Here is a 22,185-nt window from a genome sequence, read left to right on the forward strand (position 1 = left end):
GGAATCTCGATTCACACAAAACGACAATGAAGAATGGAAAGTCTGGTGTTTTAAACAAATGGACAGATATAAAGTGAGCGTAGCTTTAGTCATTACGCCCAGCCTCCTGAATTGAGACGGACAAGAATAAACCTGACTTCCCCCACAAATAAATCTGCAGACGTCACTTATTCATTCTCGGATGCTCTATTGCTCACGATCTTCGTTGAGTGGAGAGAAGTTAGGCTCTCACGTTAATCCAGTTCTAATTCATGAGTCAAACTGAGACTGCAACAAAAGAACGCCCCTTTTTTCTTTTACATGATTTTCCTTTTCCCCTGAGTATACTTCCTGAACCAAGAAGAAAACAATCAACAGGAGGGGAGACTGGACTTCTCCTTCCCGAGGGAAAACGGCTACATGGGAACACCACATCCCAGCGGGAAGGGGTGCTCCAATGGAGCTGAGCATGACTCAGAGACTGGGGGCTGGCTCTTTGGAAAGGTCGGCTCCCAAAGAGTTCCGGAGCAGCCTGGTTCCACAACACACTTTCTAAAAGTGACCACAGGCCAGGCCCAGTGGTGGGGACAGTGCCTGTCGTCCCAGCACTTGGGGAGGTTGAGGTGAAAGGATGGCTTGAGCCTGGCAGGTAGAGGTTAGAGGTCGCAGTGAGCCGTGATCGCACAACTGCACTCCAGCCTGGGTGACAGAGCGAGACCCTGTCTCACAAATAAAGAAGTAAAATGAGAAACTGGCTGCCCGACACTGTGATTGGATCCTAGCTCTGAGACACCACACGCATCGCCTGCCGTGCTGCAGCGGAGACGTGTGTGGATGTGCAGAGTGGGGCCTGCAGGATGCTTCCCAGACAGAGCCCTCCTCTGCCCTCCAGACCATCCTGTGAGGACAGCCGGGGGCAGCTGCCTGGATCCATGGGAGGGGAGTATCTTCCTGGGTCTTGACTAACGTCGGGGCCACTTCACGCCCTCCCCCTCTCCCCGCTTCGGGGCGCTGTGGGCCTATGGGCACCGGTTTGTGGGTGTGCTCTCTTCTCCTTTACTGGACTCTGAGCCTGGGGCTAAGAATGTACATATTTTTAAAAGTCTCCTCCAGAAGTGCATCGTTCAATAAATGGTGTGGAAATGTAGTGCATAACACACACAGCGTCACAAACAGCACAGGCTGCGGTGAGCAGTGGCTCTGTGGGCAGGCGGAGCAGCAGCACAGCCAGGAGGGCGACAGACAGCTCACAGGCAACGCGGTGGACACAGAACCAGGGGCTTTATATGCGCTGTTGTTCTCCAAGAGCTGCTCTGGGGACACTGGCGAGGTCCAAGGATGCCTGCCTAGGGTGCGACTGTGTAGAAGCTGGGGATGCTGCTGCCTTCGGGGAAGGGAGATAGGAGGCTGGGGGACAGGAGTGGACGGAAACCTTGCTGTCTGCCCTATGGTAACTTCTCAACTCTGAACTTGGTGAAGGCACTGTCCATTTAAGAAAGTAGAATTTATATTTTAAAAACAGTGCCTTTGCATCCATTACAATACAGTCAATGAAAAAAAAAAAAAGAGAAAAACAGCTTAGGTCTGGGAACCACTGGTGGGCTGGCTCTGTGGGGCAGGACCTGCTCACGGGATGGTGCTGACAGGGTCCTCTGGGGACAGGTGGGCTGTCTCTCCTTTCACAGCCAGCCAGAGGTCTGGGCACCTCCACTGCCTCCAAGTCTTTCCTCCCAGGCCTGGGAGCCCAGCAATCCCCCCAGCACTAGGAGGGACCACTGCTTCTGCTCTAGAGCGCCTTCAGAAAAGGACGTGGCTGTGTGGAATCAAGGATTCAGGTCCCACCCTGGCCAGGCAGAACTGGGGGCAGGGCCATTCCTGCCAGGACACAGATGGCAGCTGTGAAGACATGGTGCATACGGGGACAAGACAAGGGAGTATGCAGTGGCCTTCGCACGGACAGCGGGACAGCCCGAATCTCCAGGTCAGACAGAAAAGAGCAGGCAGCCCTCCTCGTGGCCGGGAGCCTATCCTCAAGCTTCCTGCACAGATAGATGAAAAGAGACGCGCATCCCGCCAAGTGTGGCCATCATTATACGCACATTTAGCTGAGATCACAGGGGACAACTGGCAACAGAAAATAAAAACCCACAGACTCAAACTTCATCGTGAAAGAAAAACAAAATTTCCCACAGCTAAGAGTGATGACCACGACGATGATCAAAAGGCCCAGAGTCTTCTAAATAATCCAGCTCATGTGACAGATAGAATTTAAGAAATAAAATGAAGTAAGTACTGGAATCATCGTGATTTTTAAATTTCTTAAACGTAGGTATCTAATAGGCCAGGCCCAGGTGACTTCCATAGCAGGAATGAACGTGGCTCCTGGCTGTGATAATTCTACACCGTTTTCCCACAGAGGATGTTTAGATCAGTGGGGGAAGTGCTGTGATTAGAAATGCAGGCTCCGGTATCAGAAGGAACACCATACTCCCCCATTATCAAGAACAGGCGAGACAGTGCTGGGAAAAGAGCCTGAGGGTCTCATGAGAATACAAAGTTGCTCGGTTCGTAGCTTGCTGCAGCTCCTTGCAGCTCCCGTGGTACATTGGTGAGTGCCCCAGATAACAAGCCCAACACTGACTCTGGACAAGTCGCTGAGCCAAACTCCTCCATTAGGCAGCTTGCCACTCCCTGCTCTCACTCACAGGCTGCTGGGAAGAGAGCCGGCAGATACTGTCTTCCACGAGCACCTCAATGCACAGGCCCGAGACTGGAGGCCACGCGTCGGGGGAGCCCACCCACCACAATCCTGGGTTTATACAAACACCGCGGGAAACTGAATGTGGACCTGAATGTGCATCCCAGGCCAGGCAATGTGGCAGGAGGCTATAGAATCTCTCACAAGAGGTGATGGGATTTTCAAACCTAAGCCAGCCCGTGTGCAGCGGGGAGCCGGCAGGGCAAGGACCCATCTACCGGGTGGTGACAGAGGGCTCCACCTCCAAGGCTTTGCTGGGAGCCACAGAAAAACCTGCTAGAGTTGGGGGTATTACTCTGCTCCGGGGTCCCTCCACACAGTCAGTCCCCCTCTGAACACCACCTTGCGGCAACCTGTTTCCACGACTGTCCTCCCCACCGGGCTGCCGGAAAGTCGGGGGGACCCCATGTCTGCCTTCTGTGTCCCAAGACACTGCATGTGGCTCCGCAGGTCCTCCAGTGTCGGAGGGAGGGCGAGGCGTGAGCGAGCCTGCACAGTGGTGCGGGGATGTGACCGAGAGCAGCTCCGCCAGGTGCACAGCCCCCCACCGCAGCAAGCATGAAGCGCAATGGCATCTGTGTCAATGGCGCTCTCATTCCCACAAACTAGAAAGGGTTTTTAAGAACAGGAAAACCCATTCCTTCCGCTGTCAGAAAAACAAAACCACTTGCCATCAACCACACTAAACCTGAAATGACATTTGCCAAAAACCTTTCAAGATTTAAATACAGGCCGGGTGCAGTGGCTCACACCTATCATCTCAGCACTTTGGGAGGCTGAGGCAGGAGGATGGCTTGAGCCTGGGAGGTCAAGGCTGCAGTGAGCTGTAATTGCACCACTGTGCTCCAGCCTGGGCGACAGAGACCCGGTCTCAAAAATAAATTTAAATACAGTTGACCCTTGAACAACGTGGGTTTGAACTGTACCGTCCACTTACACAGATTTTCTTCCGCTTCTGCCACCCGAGACAGCAAGACCCCCGCTCCTGATCCTCTTCAGCCTACTCAACATGAAGATGAGGATGAAGGCCTTTATGACGGTCCACTTCCACATAATGAACAGGAAATACATTTCTCTTCTTTATAATTGTCTTAGCTATGTTTTCTTCAGGTTACTTTACAATAAACATGTAATACATATAACATAGAAGGTATGTATCAACTGACTGCTTATATTATTGGTAAGGCTTCCAGTCAGGAAGCTACTGGTAGTCAGGTTTTAGGGGGAGTCAAAAGCTACACATGGATTTTTGACTGTATGGGGAGTCGGCACCCCTAACCTGAGCTGCTCAAGGGTCAGCTGTATACCCAATTGCCCTCCCAATCAACTCGGCTACTTGGGAGACTGCCTCTGATTCTTCATGGTGCGCTCCGCCTGTCCTGAGGTCACAGGAGGTTCTGTCTTGGGCACAGTGTTAACTGGTAACACCTGGGTTTGAAAGGCCCCTTCCCTGCCCTGCCTGCAGGAGGTTCCCCTGTGCCTCCTCCATGCGAGCAGCTCCAGATGGAGTCCAGCCCATGCCTGGGCCGGAGGCCGAGCAGCCTCCAGCCTCCTCCAGAATATAATGCATCAGCTTCTGGCCTTGGACAGGAGCATGTGGCCATATGAGGCATCTAAGGCATGTCAATTTCTCCTTCATCAGCAAGTCACTCATTCAGTCCTGCAAGTCTTTGTTCCACACTGGGCATGGGAACAAAGGTGAGTCGGACCTTGTCCTTAGGGGATGCACAGTCTAGGAGGGAGAGGGGTGGAAAGACAGGGCTGCAGGGGTCCTGGAGCACATGTGAATGCTGAAGAGATGCCCACACTGTGGAATGCATTGAGTGGGAACATGCAGGGGGCCGGGCCAGGCGGACGTGAGCAGTAAACAGCTGCAGAGACAAGTCTGGCCTGGAGATGGGCTGTGTTTCATCAAATCCAAGACGCCACCATTTTCGAAAGCACGGCTCTCTCAAACGTACTGAATGTGACAGACCCTGGAGTTGTCCAGTGTGACACCGACGGGGCTCAGGATGGGACAGACACAGGACAAGAGTGAGGGAGGGCAGAGCCGGAAGCCAGGCCCACTCAGCCCTGTGCAATGGGAGACAGGGCCAGCACCAGGGCCCAGAAAACCTGAGTTTGGAAATGAGGACATCCCTGCGCATTCGGCAAGAAGACGTGGGGGTGGGGGTGGGGGTGGGGGTGGGGGGTGAGGTGGAGGCTGGGCTGGAGTGGGGTGCAATGAATGGGGTGCAAATTGCCCCACTGAGTGACTTTTCCACACTAAGTGCGAGGCAGGCCCTTGACAAGTTACCACCAAGGCTGGTGACTAGGAACCCAAGTGGAGAAAAAAATGACAGTAATAATGGCTAACAATTACAGGCTCTGTTCTAAGCACATCATATGTGTCAACTCTGCACACGTTTCCAGAAGAAAGGAGATGCTGGTATCTGCAGAGACAAGTAAGGCTACACACTTGGAAAACGGTTGATTTTTGGATTCTCCAAGAGGAGCCAACATTGGGTTGTTGGCTGCTGCTGCCTCCACCACCACCGTTTTGGGGAGGGACAGGAAATCTCTGTCACTTGAGCAAATAATGGAAATGAAAGAGAAACCAGAAACAGGACTTGAATCATCATCATAAAGGAAAGTGTTAATTCATCACTCAATGAACAATGGGCCTTCCGCTCCATCACGTCTTCTGTCCAGGGTTCCCAGAGCCCCCTTTACTGCTTGCCTCCCCCAGGGCTGACCCAGGGAGCAGCCTGCAGAATCCCAGAGCATCAGGGGCTCCCAGGAGACCCCAAAATCTGGTCTCAGCATCATGAGCACACCAAAGTCACCTGATGGCAGACAACTCCCAACCTGCCGCTCAGAGGAGGCTGGACCCTTAGAGCTAGGTGGGACTCACAGACCCTCAGTGTGTCCCAACCCCAGTGTATGTGGTGCAAGGACTCCAGGGAGGCCACATGGGAGGAAGGGAGAGGAAGCAACGGGGCCTAAAGACCAGGCTTAGGCCCAGGAGTCAAGGGCAGGGGGAAGGGAGGGGCCTCCCAGGGGCAGCAGCACTGTCTGCCAGCAGCATCACAGACAATGTCACCACTAACTTCTGAAGAAGACAGCACACTGCCTGGGGTAAGGATGGTGCAGGCTGAATCACTTTAGGAAACTGCCATCAAGGGACACCTCACACACACGGGCATTAGCTGGCTACTCCTAGATTCCAAACAACTCCTCTACTGATGCTGATGATGGCAGAGACTGAGCTAATTTGCTTCTCACAGCTTCCGGTTTGCTGATTTTCAAGGGGAAAGTTTTCTTTGGGGAAGAGAGAAAGGACAGACTTGCTATTGCTTGATATTTCAAAACGAGTTATAATCTAAGGTTTCTGCTGAGATATTTATCAATACAAACATGCTTCTTCTGCAGTACTTTCGTACCCCTTCTACCAAGATGAGGATTGAGACAATGGGAAGAATTCCAATGTACCCTAAGTTATACAGGGGGAAGCAGTGCAAAGAGTCTGACAAACAGAATATTCTGAGCACGTGTATTGGTTACCTGCTGCTGCGTAACAAACTGCACACCATCCAGCGGCACAGAGCAACAGTTACGGCCACATAGCTCCTGTGGCCGGGAATTCAGGCACAGCTCTGCGGGGTGGCTCTGCCTTGGGGCCTCACAGGCTCCTGGACTGAGAGCCTCGGCCCTGGGGGTGTTGGCTGAGGCCTCCTGCTCAGTTATTTGCCATATGGGTCTTTCCAAGAAGGCAGCTTGATTCATCAAGATGTGCAGGCCAAGCCAGCAACAGAGAGGGTCTCCCGGCAAGGTGGAGTCACACGTTTGCGTCAGGTGACATCCCCTCAAGGCTGCCATATTCTACTGGTTAACAGGAATTACTCAAGGGGAGGGCACTGCACAAGGCCATGAAAGCCAGGGGGTGAAGGTCACTGGGGTCACACAGAGGGTAGCTCAGGGGTCTCTTAGAGTCTCTTTATACTCCTCCCTAACCCCTCTGTGTAACCCGCAAATTTATGAGAAATGAAACCATTTCTAATAAATGATTCTATTAGGAAAGAAAAGTCTAAAAAAACCAATGCTATAAGCTTGACCTTAAGAAACTAGAAAAAGTAGCCAGCTGTTGCGGCACACACCTGCAATCCCAGCTACTCAGGAGGCTGAGGCAGGAGGATCGCTTGAGCCCAGGAGTTTCAGTCCAGCCAGCCTGGGCAACACAGTGAGACCCCATCTAATGATAGAAAAATAATAAACTAGAAAAAGAGCAAATTAAAACCCAGTAAGCAGAAGAAAACAAAATGAATATAAGAGCATAAATTAACAAAACAGTAATGAACAACAGAGGAAAAAACCGAATGAAGCTGAAAGCATGGTCTTTGAAAAGACCAACAAAATTGATAAACCTTTAACCAGGCTGATCAAATTACCAATACGGGAAAGAAGGAACATCAATACAGGTCTTACAATTAAAAGTTACTGGAACTACGAAGTGAGTTTGGCAAGATTGCAAGGTATAAGGTCAATATATAAAAATCACTTATATTACTCTATAGAACGATGAACAACCAGAAATGGAAATTAAAGCAGTCCTTTTTACAATAACATGATACAATGAAATACTTTAAGTATGTGATGGACCTACATACTGAAAATTATGAAACATTCCCAGGAGAAATTAAAGACTTAAATGTATTGAGAAGATATATTATGTTCATGGACTGAAGGACTCAAAATTAAGATGTCAATTCTCTATAGATTCAATGCAATCCCAGTAAAAATCCAGCAGGCTTTTTGTAGAAATTGATAATTCTAAAATTTATATGGAAATGTGAAAGACCTACAACAGCCAAAACAAGTTTTCTTTTTCTTTTTTAGAAACGAGGTCTTGTTGTGTTTGTTGCCTAGGATGGTCTCGAATGCCTGAGTTCAAGCAATCCTCCTGCCTTGGCCTCCCAAAGTGCTGGGATTACAGGTGTGAGTCACCACGCCTGGCCTAAAACAAGTTCCAAAAGGTAGGCATATTTCCTAATTTCAAGATGCACCATAAAACTACAGAAATCAATCGTTGTATCAGGAACAGACATATAGATCAATGGAACAGAATAGTGCCTAGAAACAGATTCACAATATAGGTGGCCAGTTAATGCCAACAGAGGTGCCATGGATTTCAATGGGAAAGGACAGGCTTTTTACAAATGATGCTGGAACAACTCAATTTCCACGTGCCAGATGGAGGGGGAATCCCTCAACTCTTACGGTATACAAAAATTCACTCAAAATGGATCACAGACCTAGGTGAGAGAACTACCGAGGCATCTAGAAGGAAACATAAGGGAAAATCATTAAGACTTCAGGCCCCGGAGTTGAAGCTGCAGTGAGCCACGATCACCGCACTATACTCCAGCCCAGGCAATGTAGTGAGACCTCCAACACTTAAAAAGGACTTCAGGTCAGGCAAAAAGTTAATTGAAAAAGAACAAAAAAAGAAAATATTAGATACTCCAAATTTCATCAAAATTTAAAACTTTTGCTTTCTGAAAGATATCATTAGGAAAATGAAAAGGAACCTGGCACAGTGGCTCATGCCTGTAGCCCCAGCACTTTTGGACTGAGGCAGGAGGATCACTTGAGCCCAGGAGTTCTAGACCAGCCAGGGCAACATAGTGAGACTCCGTTTCCGTAAAAAATTTAAAATATTAGCCAGGTGTGGTGGTGCATGCCTATAGTCCAAGCTACTCAGGAGGCTGAAGCGGGAGGATCACTTGAACCCAGGAAGGTTGAGGCTGCAGAGAGCTGTGATCACACCATTGCATTTCAGCCTGGGAAACAGAGTCCCTGTTTAAATAAATAAATTAATAAATTAATTAATTAGTGGCTCATGCCTGTAATCCTAGCACTTTGGGAGACCAAGGTAGGAGGATCACTTAAGCCCAAGAGTTCAAGACTGGCCTGGGTGACATAGCAAAACCTCATCTCATAAAGTGTAAGAATATATAAAAAAACGAAACAGGCTAGGCACGTAGCTCACATCTGTAATTACAGCACTTTGCGAGGCTGAGGTGGGCAGATGGCTCGAGCCCAGAAGTTCGAAACCAGCCTGGGCAACATGGTGAAACCCCATCTCTACAAAAAATGCAAAAATTAGATGGGTGTGGTGGTGCACACCTGTAGTCCCAGCTACCTGGGAGGCTGAGGTGGGAGAATCAGCTGAGCCCAGGGAGGTCATGGCTGCAGTAAGTTGTGATAGTGCCGTGGCACTCCAGTCTGGGTGACAGAGTGAGACCCCATCTTAAAAAAAAAAAAGACATGCAAATTAAAGCTGCAATGAGATATGGTTCACACTCACTTCAATGAATGAAGTTGAAAAGGACTGACAACACTAAACGTTGACGAGGATGTGGAGAAATGGGAACTCTCCTACGCTGTGGTGGGAATGCAAGACGGTACCATCACCCTGGAAAGCAATGGACCCAGCAAGCCACTCCCAGTGAACCACTCATGAGTAATGAAACACATCCACACAGAGCCTTGCCAGTGAATATTCACAGCAGCTTTATTATCACAGCCTCCAAAACGGAAACAACCCAAATCTCTACCACCTGATGAATGAAAACAAATGATGGCATGTCCATTCAGCGGAGTACCAGTCAGCACAGAAAAGGAGCAAAGAAAGTACCGGTTCATGCAGTAACATGGATGAATCTATCAGAAAAGCATTACGCTAAGTGGCAAGAGCCAGACCACATGCTGTGTGATTCCATTTACATCGATTCCACAACAGGCAGCACCATGACAACAGAGGCAGGCTGGTGGTGGCTGGGGGCGGTGCAGTGGCTGATGTCAGGGGGCATTTGGGAGCCTTGGGGTGATGAAAATATTCTAGGTCCTAATGGTGGCAGCCACACCACTGTGGACATCTCATGCCAACTGTCAAACTGCCCGGAGTGAGGTAACAGTATTTCCAAATCCAAGCATAAGCACTGTGGCTCTGGGTACGGATGGCAGACAACTTTTTAAAGAAACTCCAACTCCAATCAGGGAAAACTTTGGTCACTACATTGCCCTTGTAAGCGTAATTTCAGTCAAACCCTGAGAAATAAATTGGGCCTTTTGTTGTCTGGACTCAATCTAAGCACGTCTAAGAACAAACTCATTAAAGCCCTGTTCCTATAACCTGTAAAAATACCTTCTATTCGTGATTCCTGCTCTCCTGCTGAACACAGACCAGGGCTTACAGTTTTACGTGAACTATGTGGTGCTTAGGGTCAATAAAGGTTACTTTCATCCGGTTAGGGTCAGTTTGCCACAGCCTAACCACTTATTAAACTCTCCCCATTTCAGTTAGCATTTCTGGAGGTTTATATGGAATATATGGAACAGACACCTCTACAGCTTTGGAAAGCTACCTTTAATATGCACTACATATATTGTGTAGTAAAGTACATACGCAGACAGGTCCCGGGCTTATGATGGTGGGACCTATGATTTGTTCAACTTCACACTAACGTGAAAGCCATACGCATTCACTGGAAACCATATCTTGAGTCCTCATACACACTGGTTTACACTTTGAGTACAGTATTCAATAAATCACACGAGATCTTCAACACTTTATTATAAAATAGGCTCTGTGTTACATGATTTTGCCCAACTATAGGCTGGTGTGAGTGTTTTTTTTTTTTTTTGAGACAGTATCTCACTCTGTATTCAGGCTGGATGATCACGGCTCACTGCGGCCTCCATCTCCCAGGCGCAAGCAATCCTCCCACCTCAGCCTCCTGAATAGCTGTGATTACAGGTGTGCACCACCACACCCAGCTAATTTTTTATTTTTTGTAGACACGGAGTTTCACTATGTTGCCCTAGCTGGTCTTGAACTCCTGGGCTCAAGTGCTCCTCCCACCTGGGCCTCCCAAAGTGTTGGGATTACAGGCACGAGCCAGGGTGCCCAGCCTGATGTGAGTGTTCTGGGCATGGTTAAGGAAGATGAGGCTGGACTATGACGTGCAGTGCGGTAGGAGTGTTAAATGCATTTTTGACTCAAGGTATTTTCAACGATGGGTTTACTGGGACGTAGCCCCGTTGCAAGTTGAGGAGCATCTGTATTTGTCCTCCTAAATTATCTAAAATCTATACAAATCTCATGTAATAAATCGTCAAAACCAAACAATGAAATGTGCATAGAAATTGAGACTCACCAGCTATAAAGTATGAAAATTCCAAGGTGTTGTGGAAGTATTAGGGTTTTCAAAGCCACAATACACATCATCTGCCTTAGAGAAAATTAGGGAAAAGCAGTTCCTAATGACTCTTTATCACATCAACTTATTCTCAGGAATCGGAGGTTCTAAATTTTGTATTTGTCACCATGACCACAACTCGTTGTCCAGAAACTGAAGGATGGTGCCCAATTCGTAATTCCAACCGCCTTAGCTTTATTATGACAATGCTTTCATAATTAGCTCAGTGCCAAGTCCTTACACACTGAAGGGACAAAATAAATGTTTAGTAAAATTAATTGCTACCCAACTTCTCCCTGGCTAAGGTTTAGTCGCAAAAGTGGTCCTTCAGTTCCATGAACACATCCAGTTCTCCCCTCCCTCAGCCTCTGGATGTGATGCCCAAGAGCCCTTGCCCTGCTCTCCATAAAGGCCTTCCCACACTGGTCCAGCCCATTTCTTTCCCTCGCTGGTCGGGTCACTTTCTTTCTTGAAGTGCCCCCCTGCCACAGAGCTAAGCCCCCCGGCCCACAGATGTGGGTCCTGTCCACCCTCCGTGCCCTAGGATATCATGGGCACCTAAGGAGCACGAGCAGAGTAAATGCAGAGTGACAGACACAGAGGAGAGAACAAAAGCGCGAGCTGTGCCCGGTCCCCTACGTCCGATTCCCCAACCCTCCAGAAGAGAGTCCTTTAACCTTGTCTGAGCCCCAGGTCCTCTGGCCTTCTCACGAAGCCTTCTCAAAACAAGGTTTTTAAAGATGAAAAAAGACACAGGATTGCAGACGGAAAAGCACGCTGAAATACAATCATGGAAGCACTGGAAACGTAAAATGAGTGCTTTTTCATTAATGTATTAAATGACAAGATCGAGGGATGGACACAGTATCTCCTGTGATTTCGGTAATAATCAGCATCAGCTCCCACAGCAGGGTGACAGGAAATCGGTGCTGATGCCAGCGGGGCTGCCCCACACATAATCGAAGAAAATGCTACGATTTCACGCTGGAGTCAGATCCGTGCACATAACCGAGGGATCCGCACTGCAGCGAGGCTGAGTGAGCACTCACAGAACAAGAAACACTTTATTATGTTTGTATCAACAAACATCCCTAAAACAACCAAAATAAGTAGGCTTGAAAATACTTTACCTTGCAATATGTGGAATTCTAGAATAAAACTGATGCTTCTAAATTGTCTCCTCTTACCCAGACACCTTAAAGGCTAAGGGTTTGGAAAATGACAGATTTTCTTAAAACTTCCTTAAGTCATAAAGAAAACTAAACATTCTGACAAAACTTTTAGGGCCCAAGACACTCCCAGTGAGGACTCCCTACGGGGTCCCTGCTCTGTTGCCTGGTAATCTGGAAGAAACACCACATCTTGCCCATGCGAGCCCGGTCATGCAAACCTGCGCGTCTCTGAATTTCCGTGTTTTCGTGCCCACCTGTGTCTGTGAATTTCCGTGTTTTTGTGCCCACCTGCGTGTCTGAATTTCCATGTTTTCGTGCCCACCTGCATGTCTGTGAATTCCCGTGTTTTCGTGCCCACCTGCGTGTCTGTGAATTTCCGTGTTTTCGTGCTCACCTGCGTGTCTGAATTTCCGTGTTTTCGTGCCCACCTGCGTGTGTCTGTGAATTTCCGTGTTTTCGTGCCCACCTGCGTGTGTCTGTGAATTTCCATGATTTCATGTCCACCTGCATCTCTGTGAATGTTTTTTCACGCCCACCTGCGTGTCTGTGAATTTCTGTGTTTTCGTGTCCACCTGCGTGTGTCTGTGAATTTCCATGATTTCATGTCCACCTGCATCTCTGTGAATTTGTTTTTTCACGCCCACCCGCGTCTGTGAATTTCTGTGTTTTCGTGCCCACCTGCGTGTGTCTGTGAATTTCCATGCTTTTGGAAATGCCTGTCTCTGAGCCATCTACCATCCACAATAACCTTGGATTCAAGTCAACAGCAACAATGATAAGATGACAGCATCTTCCAGTATCTCCCACAGCCAGGCACTGTTCTAAGCACACCTGGGACCCTCTTAGGGTTGGTTTGCGATTGCAATCACTTTACACACAAACAATCAGAGTGTGGCACAGAGGGGCTCCCGAATTCACCTGCATGACACAGCCAGTGACTGTCAGTGCTGGCGACCCTGCCCTTTGCTCGTTGTTCACTGTGGCCTGGCAGGGACAGCAGGAGAGGTAAGCCCCGGCTAAGAGCCAGTACTTATCAGTGCCAATTCTGCCCCAGATGCTGAGCTACTACTTTGCCAAAACTGTAATTCAACATCAATATCCGAAGATCACTCCTCCCCAAACCTGGCTGAAAACAGGAGACAAAAACCACCATCAGGGCAGGCTGAAGGGAGAGGAGACAAAGACTCCTGTGCCCGGGGCTCTCCAGGACGCGCCATCCTCCGCCTCCAGAGGATCAGAGCCAAGCCCGGTCCGCTAGTGCTCCACTCAGCGTTCACTGCGCACAGACGGGGAGGAGACTTACCAATCTGCAACAGTATTGGTGTGACCAGAGCGGTTTCCATGGCGTAACAGAACTCCCTGCCAAACATCACCGCCCCGTGCATCACCCACAGGCGCACGGGGATTCGGTCTATGGACCCCTCGCTGATGGTCTCACAGTTCTCGGCCTCTGCGCCTCTGGCTTTCTGTGGGTCCGGCAGGGGCACGGATAACTCTTGAACTTGCATAGATTCCGGGTCAGCATTCTGCGGAGCCATTTTCATTACCACCAAAAATATATATATTTATCTATATATTCTATCTATATAAATAATGCTTTCATATATCTGTAATGATAAATTAAGACGTCTTCTCTTTCTGCTTCGGCTGTGTTCCTCGGGCAGGTAACACTTACATTCCTCTTTGCACAAGTGGCTATCTCACAACTTCTCACAACGGTATGAGACATGCAGCAACACAGAACGATTTTTGGTTGGATTTTAAACATATGGCTTGCTGGTTTACTGTGAATTAGAGTTAAAAATCCATAATTGCCATTCAGTTAATACCAGTTTCATCATTATTACTGAAGAGGTGCTGAAGTGATTTTTCTTGCTACAGAGAGGTGGGAAGGTGATACAAACAGGTGGTCCACTGGTAATCCCCATCGAGTGACTGGATGATCTGCAAAAGAGGAAAACAACCCGGCCAGAGAGTCAGGGGACGGCCACCAGATGGCCCTGTGGACCGCCGCCCGACCCCCGAGCAAGCTGTGTGCCCCAAGGGCCTGACCCAAGATCACACAGCTCTCTGCCACTCACGCTGGGTACATCTGTGCAAATAACCAAACCTATGTTCTAGAAAAACATTTTCTCATATGAAGTGAATCCTGGGGAAGGACAAAGGTGGGGCAATCAAGGAAAGCAGGATCAAAGAACAGACAGAGAAAAATGCTAGAAATATTCACTCTTTGGCCGGTAACAATATCGTCCACCCTGTGTACCACAGCACGTAACTATTCCAGCAGGCCGGAGGCAGCTGGCGATGCCCTTTGTGGCTACAGATATCATGAGAGGGAAGTAAGGAGGTGAAGGGAAAAGTGGGGGAGGTAGGCAAAAGAGAATCAAAGGGGAAAACTTTTGTTTAAAATAGTTTAATTTGTTAGAGACAAGACCTTGCTCCATTGCCCAGGCTGGAGTGCAGTCACACGACCATGGCTCTCTGCAGCCTCAAACTCCTGGGCTCCAGTGATCTCCCACCTCATCCTCCCGAGTAGCTGCGACTACAGGCGTGCACCACTACACCCAGCTAATTTTTCTAGGGTCCCCACTATATTGCCCTGGCTGGTATCCAGCTCCTGGGCTCAATCGATCTCCCCTACCTCGGCCTCCCAAAGCACTAGGATTTACAAGTGTGAGCCACCGTGCCCAGCCAAAAAGGGAAACTGTAGACCCTGCCTGGAGAGGTGGAAATTAAAAATAAAAAGCAGGCCGGGCACGGTGGCTCACGTCTGTAATCCCAGCACATTGAGGGGCTGAGGCAGGTGGATCACCTGAGATCACGAGTTCAAGACCTGCTTGGGCAACATGGCGAAAGCCCATCTCTACTAAAAATACAAAAATTAGCCAGGCATGGTGGCGGGCGCCTGTAATACCAGCTACTCAGGAGGGTGAGGCAGGAGAATCACTTGAACCCGGGAGGTGGAGGTTGCAGTAAGCTGAGATAGCACCACTGCACTCCAGCCTGGGTGACAGAGTGAGACCCTGACTCAAAAAACAAAAACAAAAACAAACAAAAACGAAAAGAAAAGAAAAGAAAAATGAAAAGTAGGAGGATGGGTGGAATGAGGATAGCATGATTCTCTGTCCAGGAGGAGTTCGAAGTCTACCCAAAGGCACTGGGACTCCTGTGGTATTGGCCTTCAGGTTATAAAACCTCTTGGGAATAAAATGAAATTATAGACCTTCTCTCCAGAAAAAAATGTACGCACGTGCCAAACTCTGACTATAGTACCTAGGGGTTTGGAGACTCCCAACCCACATGCAGCTTTCCTAGGTTTCTATAGCTTTCCTATGGAACCCTATCACCCCAACCCTCGGCTTTCCACCACCCTGCCTCCGGTGACAAACCCAGCTTGGTGACAAATTCCCCACCTGGGCAAACACATACAATAAAGCAGCAACAAGCTAACTGGAAATGCCACCTTGGAAATGTTTTAGGAAATGAGGTCAATCTCTCCTCAGGTGAGATAAGATCGGGGATGTGGAACACCCCAAGTTCAGAACTTCTGGAGTTAGGTCTCCAGACACGGGGTTCAGTCCAATTGAAGTGTTAGAAAGAGCTCCTGAAAACATACCTAAATGGTGTTCACAGTTTATATTAAGGTAGGTCTATGGGCCAATACCTTACTGAGAATTTTTCCAACAACTGGTTTCAATAAAAATATTTCTCATTACTTTCCACCGAACCAAAGGTGGTCTTAATTAGCTCCTCCTCTCTTTCTCCCCAGAGGAGACCAGAAACCTCGAGGTGCTGTCTTCACTCACACACTTCACTCACTTCACTCACTCACTTCACTCACTTCACTCACGCTCCTCTCTCACACAGCCCTGATGGAGAAGGTGGGTCCCCGGCACGTGGGCCCCAGGAGGGAGAGGGCTCTGCTGTACAGGAGGTTCTGGAAGGAAGCCGTGCACCTGGCTCTTCCGTCCCAGCTCCTCCCTACATCTTCTTTCACGCTGCAGCGGAAACCAGAATGCCTACTAATTCCTTAAGAACCAAAGGTTCAGGTGGTGCTACCTACGTATTTGCTTCTTACGTCCCCCCCAACGTCACTACGATTCCACACGACAGCCCTTGAGAATTCTTTCAAGTTTGCCAAATGTCCTCTACCATAGAAACATCTCAATTAAAACAAGAGTTTCCAAACTGTCACCTTACCGCAATATTTTTTCAAAAAACTCTGTAATGAAACTTTTTTTTTTTTGAGACAGTCTCGCTCTGTTGCCCAGGCTGGAGTGCAGTGGCGTGATCTCGGCTCACTGCAACCTCCGCCTCCCAGGTTCACGCAATTCTCCCGTCTCAGCCTCCTGAGTAGCTGGGATTACAGGCACATGCCACCACGCCCAGCTAATTTTTGTATTTTTAGTAGACACAGGGTTTCACCAGGTTGGCCAGGATGGTCTTGATCTCCTGACCTCATGATCCACCTGCTTTGGCCTCCCAAAGTGCTGGGATTACAGGCGTGGGGCACCATACCCAGCCAGAACTATTTCTGACATATGCAAAGTAAACAGAATAGTATAAGAAACCACCCAGGTTTAATAAGGACCAACATTCTGCTATTCTTGTTCCGCCCCCACCTTTTCGGAATCATTCCTAACAGAAAATGTCACGATTTTCCCTGTTTTCAGTCTGTCAATCTTGTACCAGAATAGGGTCAATGATTTTAACTGCTTTCTTCCACTAGGTAAGAAGAGTCATTTTTGTGAGAAGAAGTAACACCCAGACACGTCTGCAAAGACTGAAAACATCAGCTGGGTTTTGGGCAGGAACAAAAGCAATTAGTTTTCTAAGAAATCCTAATGACTTATAAACATCAGACCCTTCATGTCTGCTCAATCGGCCCTTTGTCCCATTACAGTGTCCTCGGAGACTTGTGCCTGAAGTGAAGCAGTCTCTGTTCCTAAGAGTCGTTCCAGTAAGAGCTGAGAGTTAGGCAATAAATGTCTGTAATAAGTAATATATGAATTATTCTAAGGTAGCGATTCTCAACCGGGGGCAACTCTGCACCCTCCAGGGACACTTGGCAATGATGTGAGACATCTCTGATTGCGACAACAGGGGGAGGAGGGGACAGTACTGGCATCTTATAGACGGAGGCCAGGGATGCCGCTCAGCTCACCACAGTGCACAGAACAGCCTCCAGCAGAGAAGGCCCTGGCCCAGAACGTCAACAGCACCAAAAGGAGACACTCTGTTCTACGGTTATTACTAAATGGGAAAAAGTCTTTCTTTAAAAATGCTTCACCCCTTGATTATTCCATTCCGAGTCCATCGACAAGACCAGACACTGAAGCTTTCTCTGTAAGCTGGATGATGAACATTTCCGGGATTTTGGGCCACAGATGGTCTCTGTTGCACATTCTCCTTTTTTCTGTTTCTTCTTCCTTTTTTTTTTTTTTTTTAACGATCCTTTAAAAACACAATACCTATTCTTAGCTTGCTGGTCATTCTTGTAAATCCCAGCTCTGCACTGGATCTGCCCCCCAGGTCACAGTTTGCTGCCCTCCGGCCTGGCCTAGGGTCAGGAAGTTGCCGAAGTCTCTTTAACAGGAAAGAAGGCGACGGTGGAGCCCAGCTTGGCTCCCGCACCCCCCAGCCTCACTCTGGTCTGTGCCACCTAAACTGTCCAGTCCTGACTTAAAGCAGAACTGGAAAACACACCGGACACGCTCCCACGTGCTGAGACGACCCGAGGCCAGGAGTGTAGGCGGCAACGCTACAGGCCATTCCTTTCCCAAGCAGCTCAGCTGCGCCCCAGCCAGTGGTATTTCTTAGCACCTTGTTTGCAAAGAGCAGGTTGCGTAAGAATCACTGACGAGCCACACAGAAAAGCCCCAGGCAACCATCAGCCTCTCGCATGGAGCATGGACTCCAACCTTGGGGCCACAGGGATGGCCACCGAAAGGTCTTAGGGATCAGCTAAAGATCCATGCGGCCTGTGCAACACAGTCAGACCCTTTTTTCAAAGATTAGCATGGTGGTGCATACCTGTGATCCCAGCTACTCCAGAGGCTGAGGCAGCAGGATCGCTTGAGCCCAGGAGTTGAAGACCAGCCTGGGCAACACAGCAAGACCCCGTCTCTATAATAATAATAATAATAATTATTATTATTTTAATTAGCCATGTGATGGTATGTGCCTATAGTCCCATCTACTCAGGAGACTGAGGCAGAAGGATTGTTTGAGCCTTCAAGGCTTACTTCAAGGCTTACTTCAAGGCTGAAGTAAGCTACAATTATGCCATTGCACTCCAGTCTGTGAGACACAGTGAGACCTTGTCTTTTTTTTTTTTTTTTTTAAAAAAAACCAGATTCTAAAACAAGATGTCTTTTTACCTGGGAACAGCTGAGGATTTCAAAAAACTAAGCCCTCAGGGAGCAAAGGCCCTATGTCCTTAGTAACAGAGTCACGAGTCCACAGAAGGACAGAGCGGTGCAGGAGCGCTCCCTTGACGTGGAAAGTCAGCTGCCTCACTGGAGTTCCTCTGATATGTTGAGGCTTTCCTAGCAAACTTCTAACAACTGGTGTAAAGTTGACCTTCCAAAGAGAAGATGAAAAGGAGGGAGACCAGCATCTGGGCGGGAAAGGCGTCTACCCACACCCCCAGAGTATCCGCATGGCCACAGTCAGGGCAAGCCACCAGACACCGCTGCTCAGCAGGCTGAGGGGCCAGCAAGACGGCTTCACGCCTTGGGACACTGCTGACCCAGCCCACCAGTGACGGCGCTGCACGTTCAGCCGTGCACACAGGCCCCACATCAGGCCCCCCAGCTCCAGAACCATGCCTGGGCAGTGCTGCCCATTGGTCTAGGGATCACCCTTCGGAGCAGGCTGCCTCTCTGCCAGCCTGCACCCTTCCGTCTCTCCCCTGAGCCTGGCTCTGCCCACACCGCTGGCCATGCATCTCCACCTCTTCTTGCCCTTCCCACCTTCAGCTCAACCACCCCGTTTTTAGAGACTCTTCTCAGGGCTCACTGGACCCCTTTATAACGGGTCATCCCCATCTTGCACAAAGGATTATGACAGCTACTGGTGGGTGGCAAAACCCTACCAGGCAGTGAGAGAAGCCCCCTCAAGAGACCCTAATCCCCCGCTTTCATCTGTCCCCAGATCTCCCAGCATCAATCCCCAATAGGCAACATCCATGCTTCTTGAACCTGGGCTTTCCCTTCCATGTGCACCGTTTCCAGCCACACAGCAAGAGCTTGACGAGGTTTGTTAAATGAACAAATGAAGCGAATGAATGAATAAGGCTATCAGCTGATAGTTACTATGGGGTGTCTGCACTGGAAAACCATTCCCCACCCCACCAGCTATACTGAAGTCGCGCCCAGGTGCTCCGGGTGACCAGCCACTGGCTTATGCGTCCCTGAAGTCCTCATGAAACAGCATGAGCATGGCACGGGTGTCACCTGTTACGCAAGTAGTCTACGCATGGACACAGCTGGCTTCCCTTCCTCAAGCAGGGCAGAGGCAGGGGCACAGTACACGGATTTTACACAGGTGACCTAACTGGCATCTACATTGATGAAAACAACAAATATCTTTAGACATCTTCAGTTTGTTTAAAGTAGCAGTAAGTACAAAAATCTACCAAATGTCTCATACCTTCATGAACTTATCCAAGGAATGTTATCAACCTAGGGTGTTAACACCAATGCAAGCTTCCAAGCTTCTAAGAGCAGGCAAAGTTGAGGCAACTGTCCAAACAGTAATCTTAACAAGGCTAAATTAACTACTACAACAACATCACCTCATGTTAACCAACCTTTATTTCCTCAAAGATACGCACCCATTGGACTAACCCAGTTTTAAAGGTGAGTATCTTGAAGACAACACCCAACAGCTCACAGCAGGATGCCACTTGGTGGCAGCTGCTGCTTCCAAACATTTTATTTCTGCAAAGCCCTGGGGATTCTGTAAGCACTTTAGGGGAAGTCAGAAAATAATTTAAAAATAAAGTTTAAGTGTTTACTTAGAAAATCAAGGGTCATGGCCAGGCGCAGTGGCTCACGCCTGTAATCCCAGCACTTTGGGAGGCCAAGGTGGGTGGATCACGAGGTCAGGAGATCAAGACCATCCTGGTCAACATGGTGAAACCCCGTCTCTACTTAAAAAAAAAAAAAATACAAAAATTAGCTGGGCATGGTGGTGTGTGCCTGTAATCCCAGCTACTGGGGAGGCTGAAACAGGAGAATCGCTTGAACCCGGGAGGAAGAGGTTGCAGTGAGCCAAAACTGCGCCACTGTACTCCAGCCTGGGCGACAGAGCGAGACTCTGTCTCAAAAAAAAAAAAAAATAATAATAATAATAATAAAAACAAAAAGAAAAAGAGAGAGAAAGAAAATAAATAAATTAATTAATTAAGGGTCATATCACCTTGTCAAGGAGTGGCTCTGAATACCGAAAGATCTAGAGGGTAGAACTGCCCGGGACAGCACACAGGGAAGGCCATGGTGACCCAGCCCCAGCACTGGCCACTCTGAAAGGAGAGCTGGTGGCCTCCGGGTTGGTGCCGGAAGAACAGTCTGAGTATTTCTTCAGTTAAAGGGCCAAGGCTGAAGGACAGGTTCCTGGGTCCGCAGCCCATGGGAAAGGTACCAGCAAATTCTGATACGTTTAAGAACACAAGAGCGTGTCCTGGTCAGGAAATCCATGTAACAGGCTACTGAATGTTCAACCCAGAGGACAGCTCCCAGTGGAAAACTATGTGGGTCCGTATGAGGCCTTGGATCCATATGCTCGAGTGTGGTGTGAGTCAGGAGCCACTTTTCGTCTCCCAGTGGCCCTCTGGGTGTCACAGTATGATTGAGCTGAGAGTCCACCACCAGCCCTGAGACTGCTCTTTTATCACACACCAAACGTCGGCGTGCACTTGTCTCCGTTTCTCAAGGCTGCAATCTGTCCCACCCGTGTGCCTGTCTACCTAGCTGCGGGAGGCAGAGAGGCTGTCGGGACATCTCGACCTCTGCTGGGGGAGGGGAGGGTCCTGATGTTGCTGCTTCTTCCTCATCAGTGCTGTCCTAATAATTCTCTCATGTTTATTGCCAAGAACTTTATAAGCACACGAACTTTGATTCGCTCTGGGAAAAAAGTCTTTGTTGGTATTTTTATTGAGATTCCATTAATGTTATAAACTAGCCTGGGGGGATCCAATATCCTCAGGCTGCTGAGTCGTTCTCTCCAAGAACAACAGCACTCCTGCACCTGTCCAAGTCCACCCTGGCGCCTTCGGGAAGAACTTAAAAGCAGCCCTTCCACGGTCTTCCACGTTGTTTTCTCCTAATTAACCTTTGTCATGGTCACTGCAAATAGGATTTCCTCTGCCCTTATGTTTTCTAACTGGCTAGATCATGACAGCTGGTAAGTGTTGTTTATGAAGTCAGCTATAATTTACATGCAGTGAGAATGTACTACCCAGACAGTTTCAACAAATTCCTATCAAGACAGAACCCGTCTATCATGCTGGAAAGACCCCTGTGTTCCTTCCCATCTAATTAAGGCTATTCATTCTTATATTTTCAGTTTATAATCTAATTATTTTGTTGTCTGAGCAAGAATGGACAAAAAAAATAATATAACCAAATTAACAAGTCTACCAAACCATTACCAAGATATGCATAGCTGCCAACTTAAAGATGGATTGTATTTCCAAAGTTCACGGACACATGTTTGGATGTGATGGTCCATTTCCCGAGAGACAGCAGTGGACACCTAGAGGCCCTCTGGTCCTGCTCACCCACAGCCCTCGCTGGGACTGGAACAAGGGCCCATGTGGTGCATATTTCCTGAACACGAAGACTCTGAGGCAGTTTGAAATCCTTCCCTTCACGGCCTTCCCAGTCACTTCATCTCTAGGGCCTCACAAGAAATGAAAGGAAAGCACCTCTGAGAAGAGAAGGGAGGAGTGTGCAGGGAGGGGCCGGGTGCCAGCATGGGGCGTGTTCTCACACTGAGCAGGGGCAATCAGATACCATAAAACCAGTCCAAC

General features: G+C 48.6%; 1 protein-coding gene across 3 annotated transcripts in view; it reads right to left on the minus strand.

Annotated features, from left to right (window-relative positions):
- Positions 1–22,185, minus strand: part of SLC45A4 (solute carrier family 45 member 4) — a 95,135-nt gene that overhangs the window by 29,821 nt on the left and 43,129 nt on the right. For all 3 annotated transcript variants that reach the window (XM_063669140.1, XM_054498970.2, XM_054498971.2), the window contains one exon: positions 13,453–14,093. In XM_063669140.1, the coding sequence (XP_063525210.1) occupies positions 13,453–13,693 (241 nt within the window). In that variant the 5' untranslated portion in view covers positions 13,694–14,093. The remainder of the gene's footprint in view (positions 1–13,452; positions 14,094–22,185) is intronic.

Source organism: Pongo pygmaeus, chromosome 7, assembly GCF_028885625.2.
Source record: "Pongo pygmaeus isolate AG05252 chromosome 7, NHGRI_mPonPyg2-v2.0_pri, whole genome shotgun sequence".
In the NCBI taxonomy this organism is placed as follows: Eukaryota; Metazoa; Chordata; class Mammalia; order Primates; family Hominidae; genus Pongo; species Pongo pygmaeus.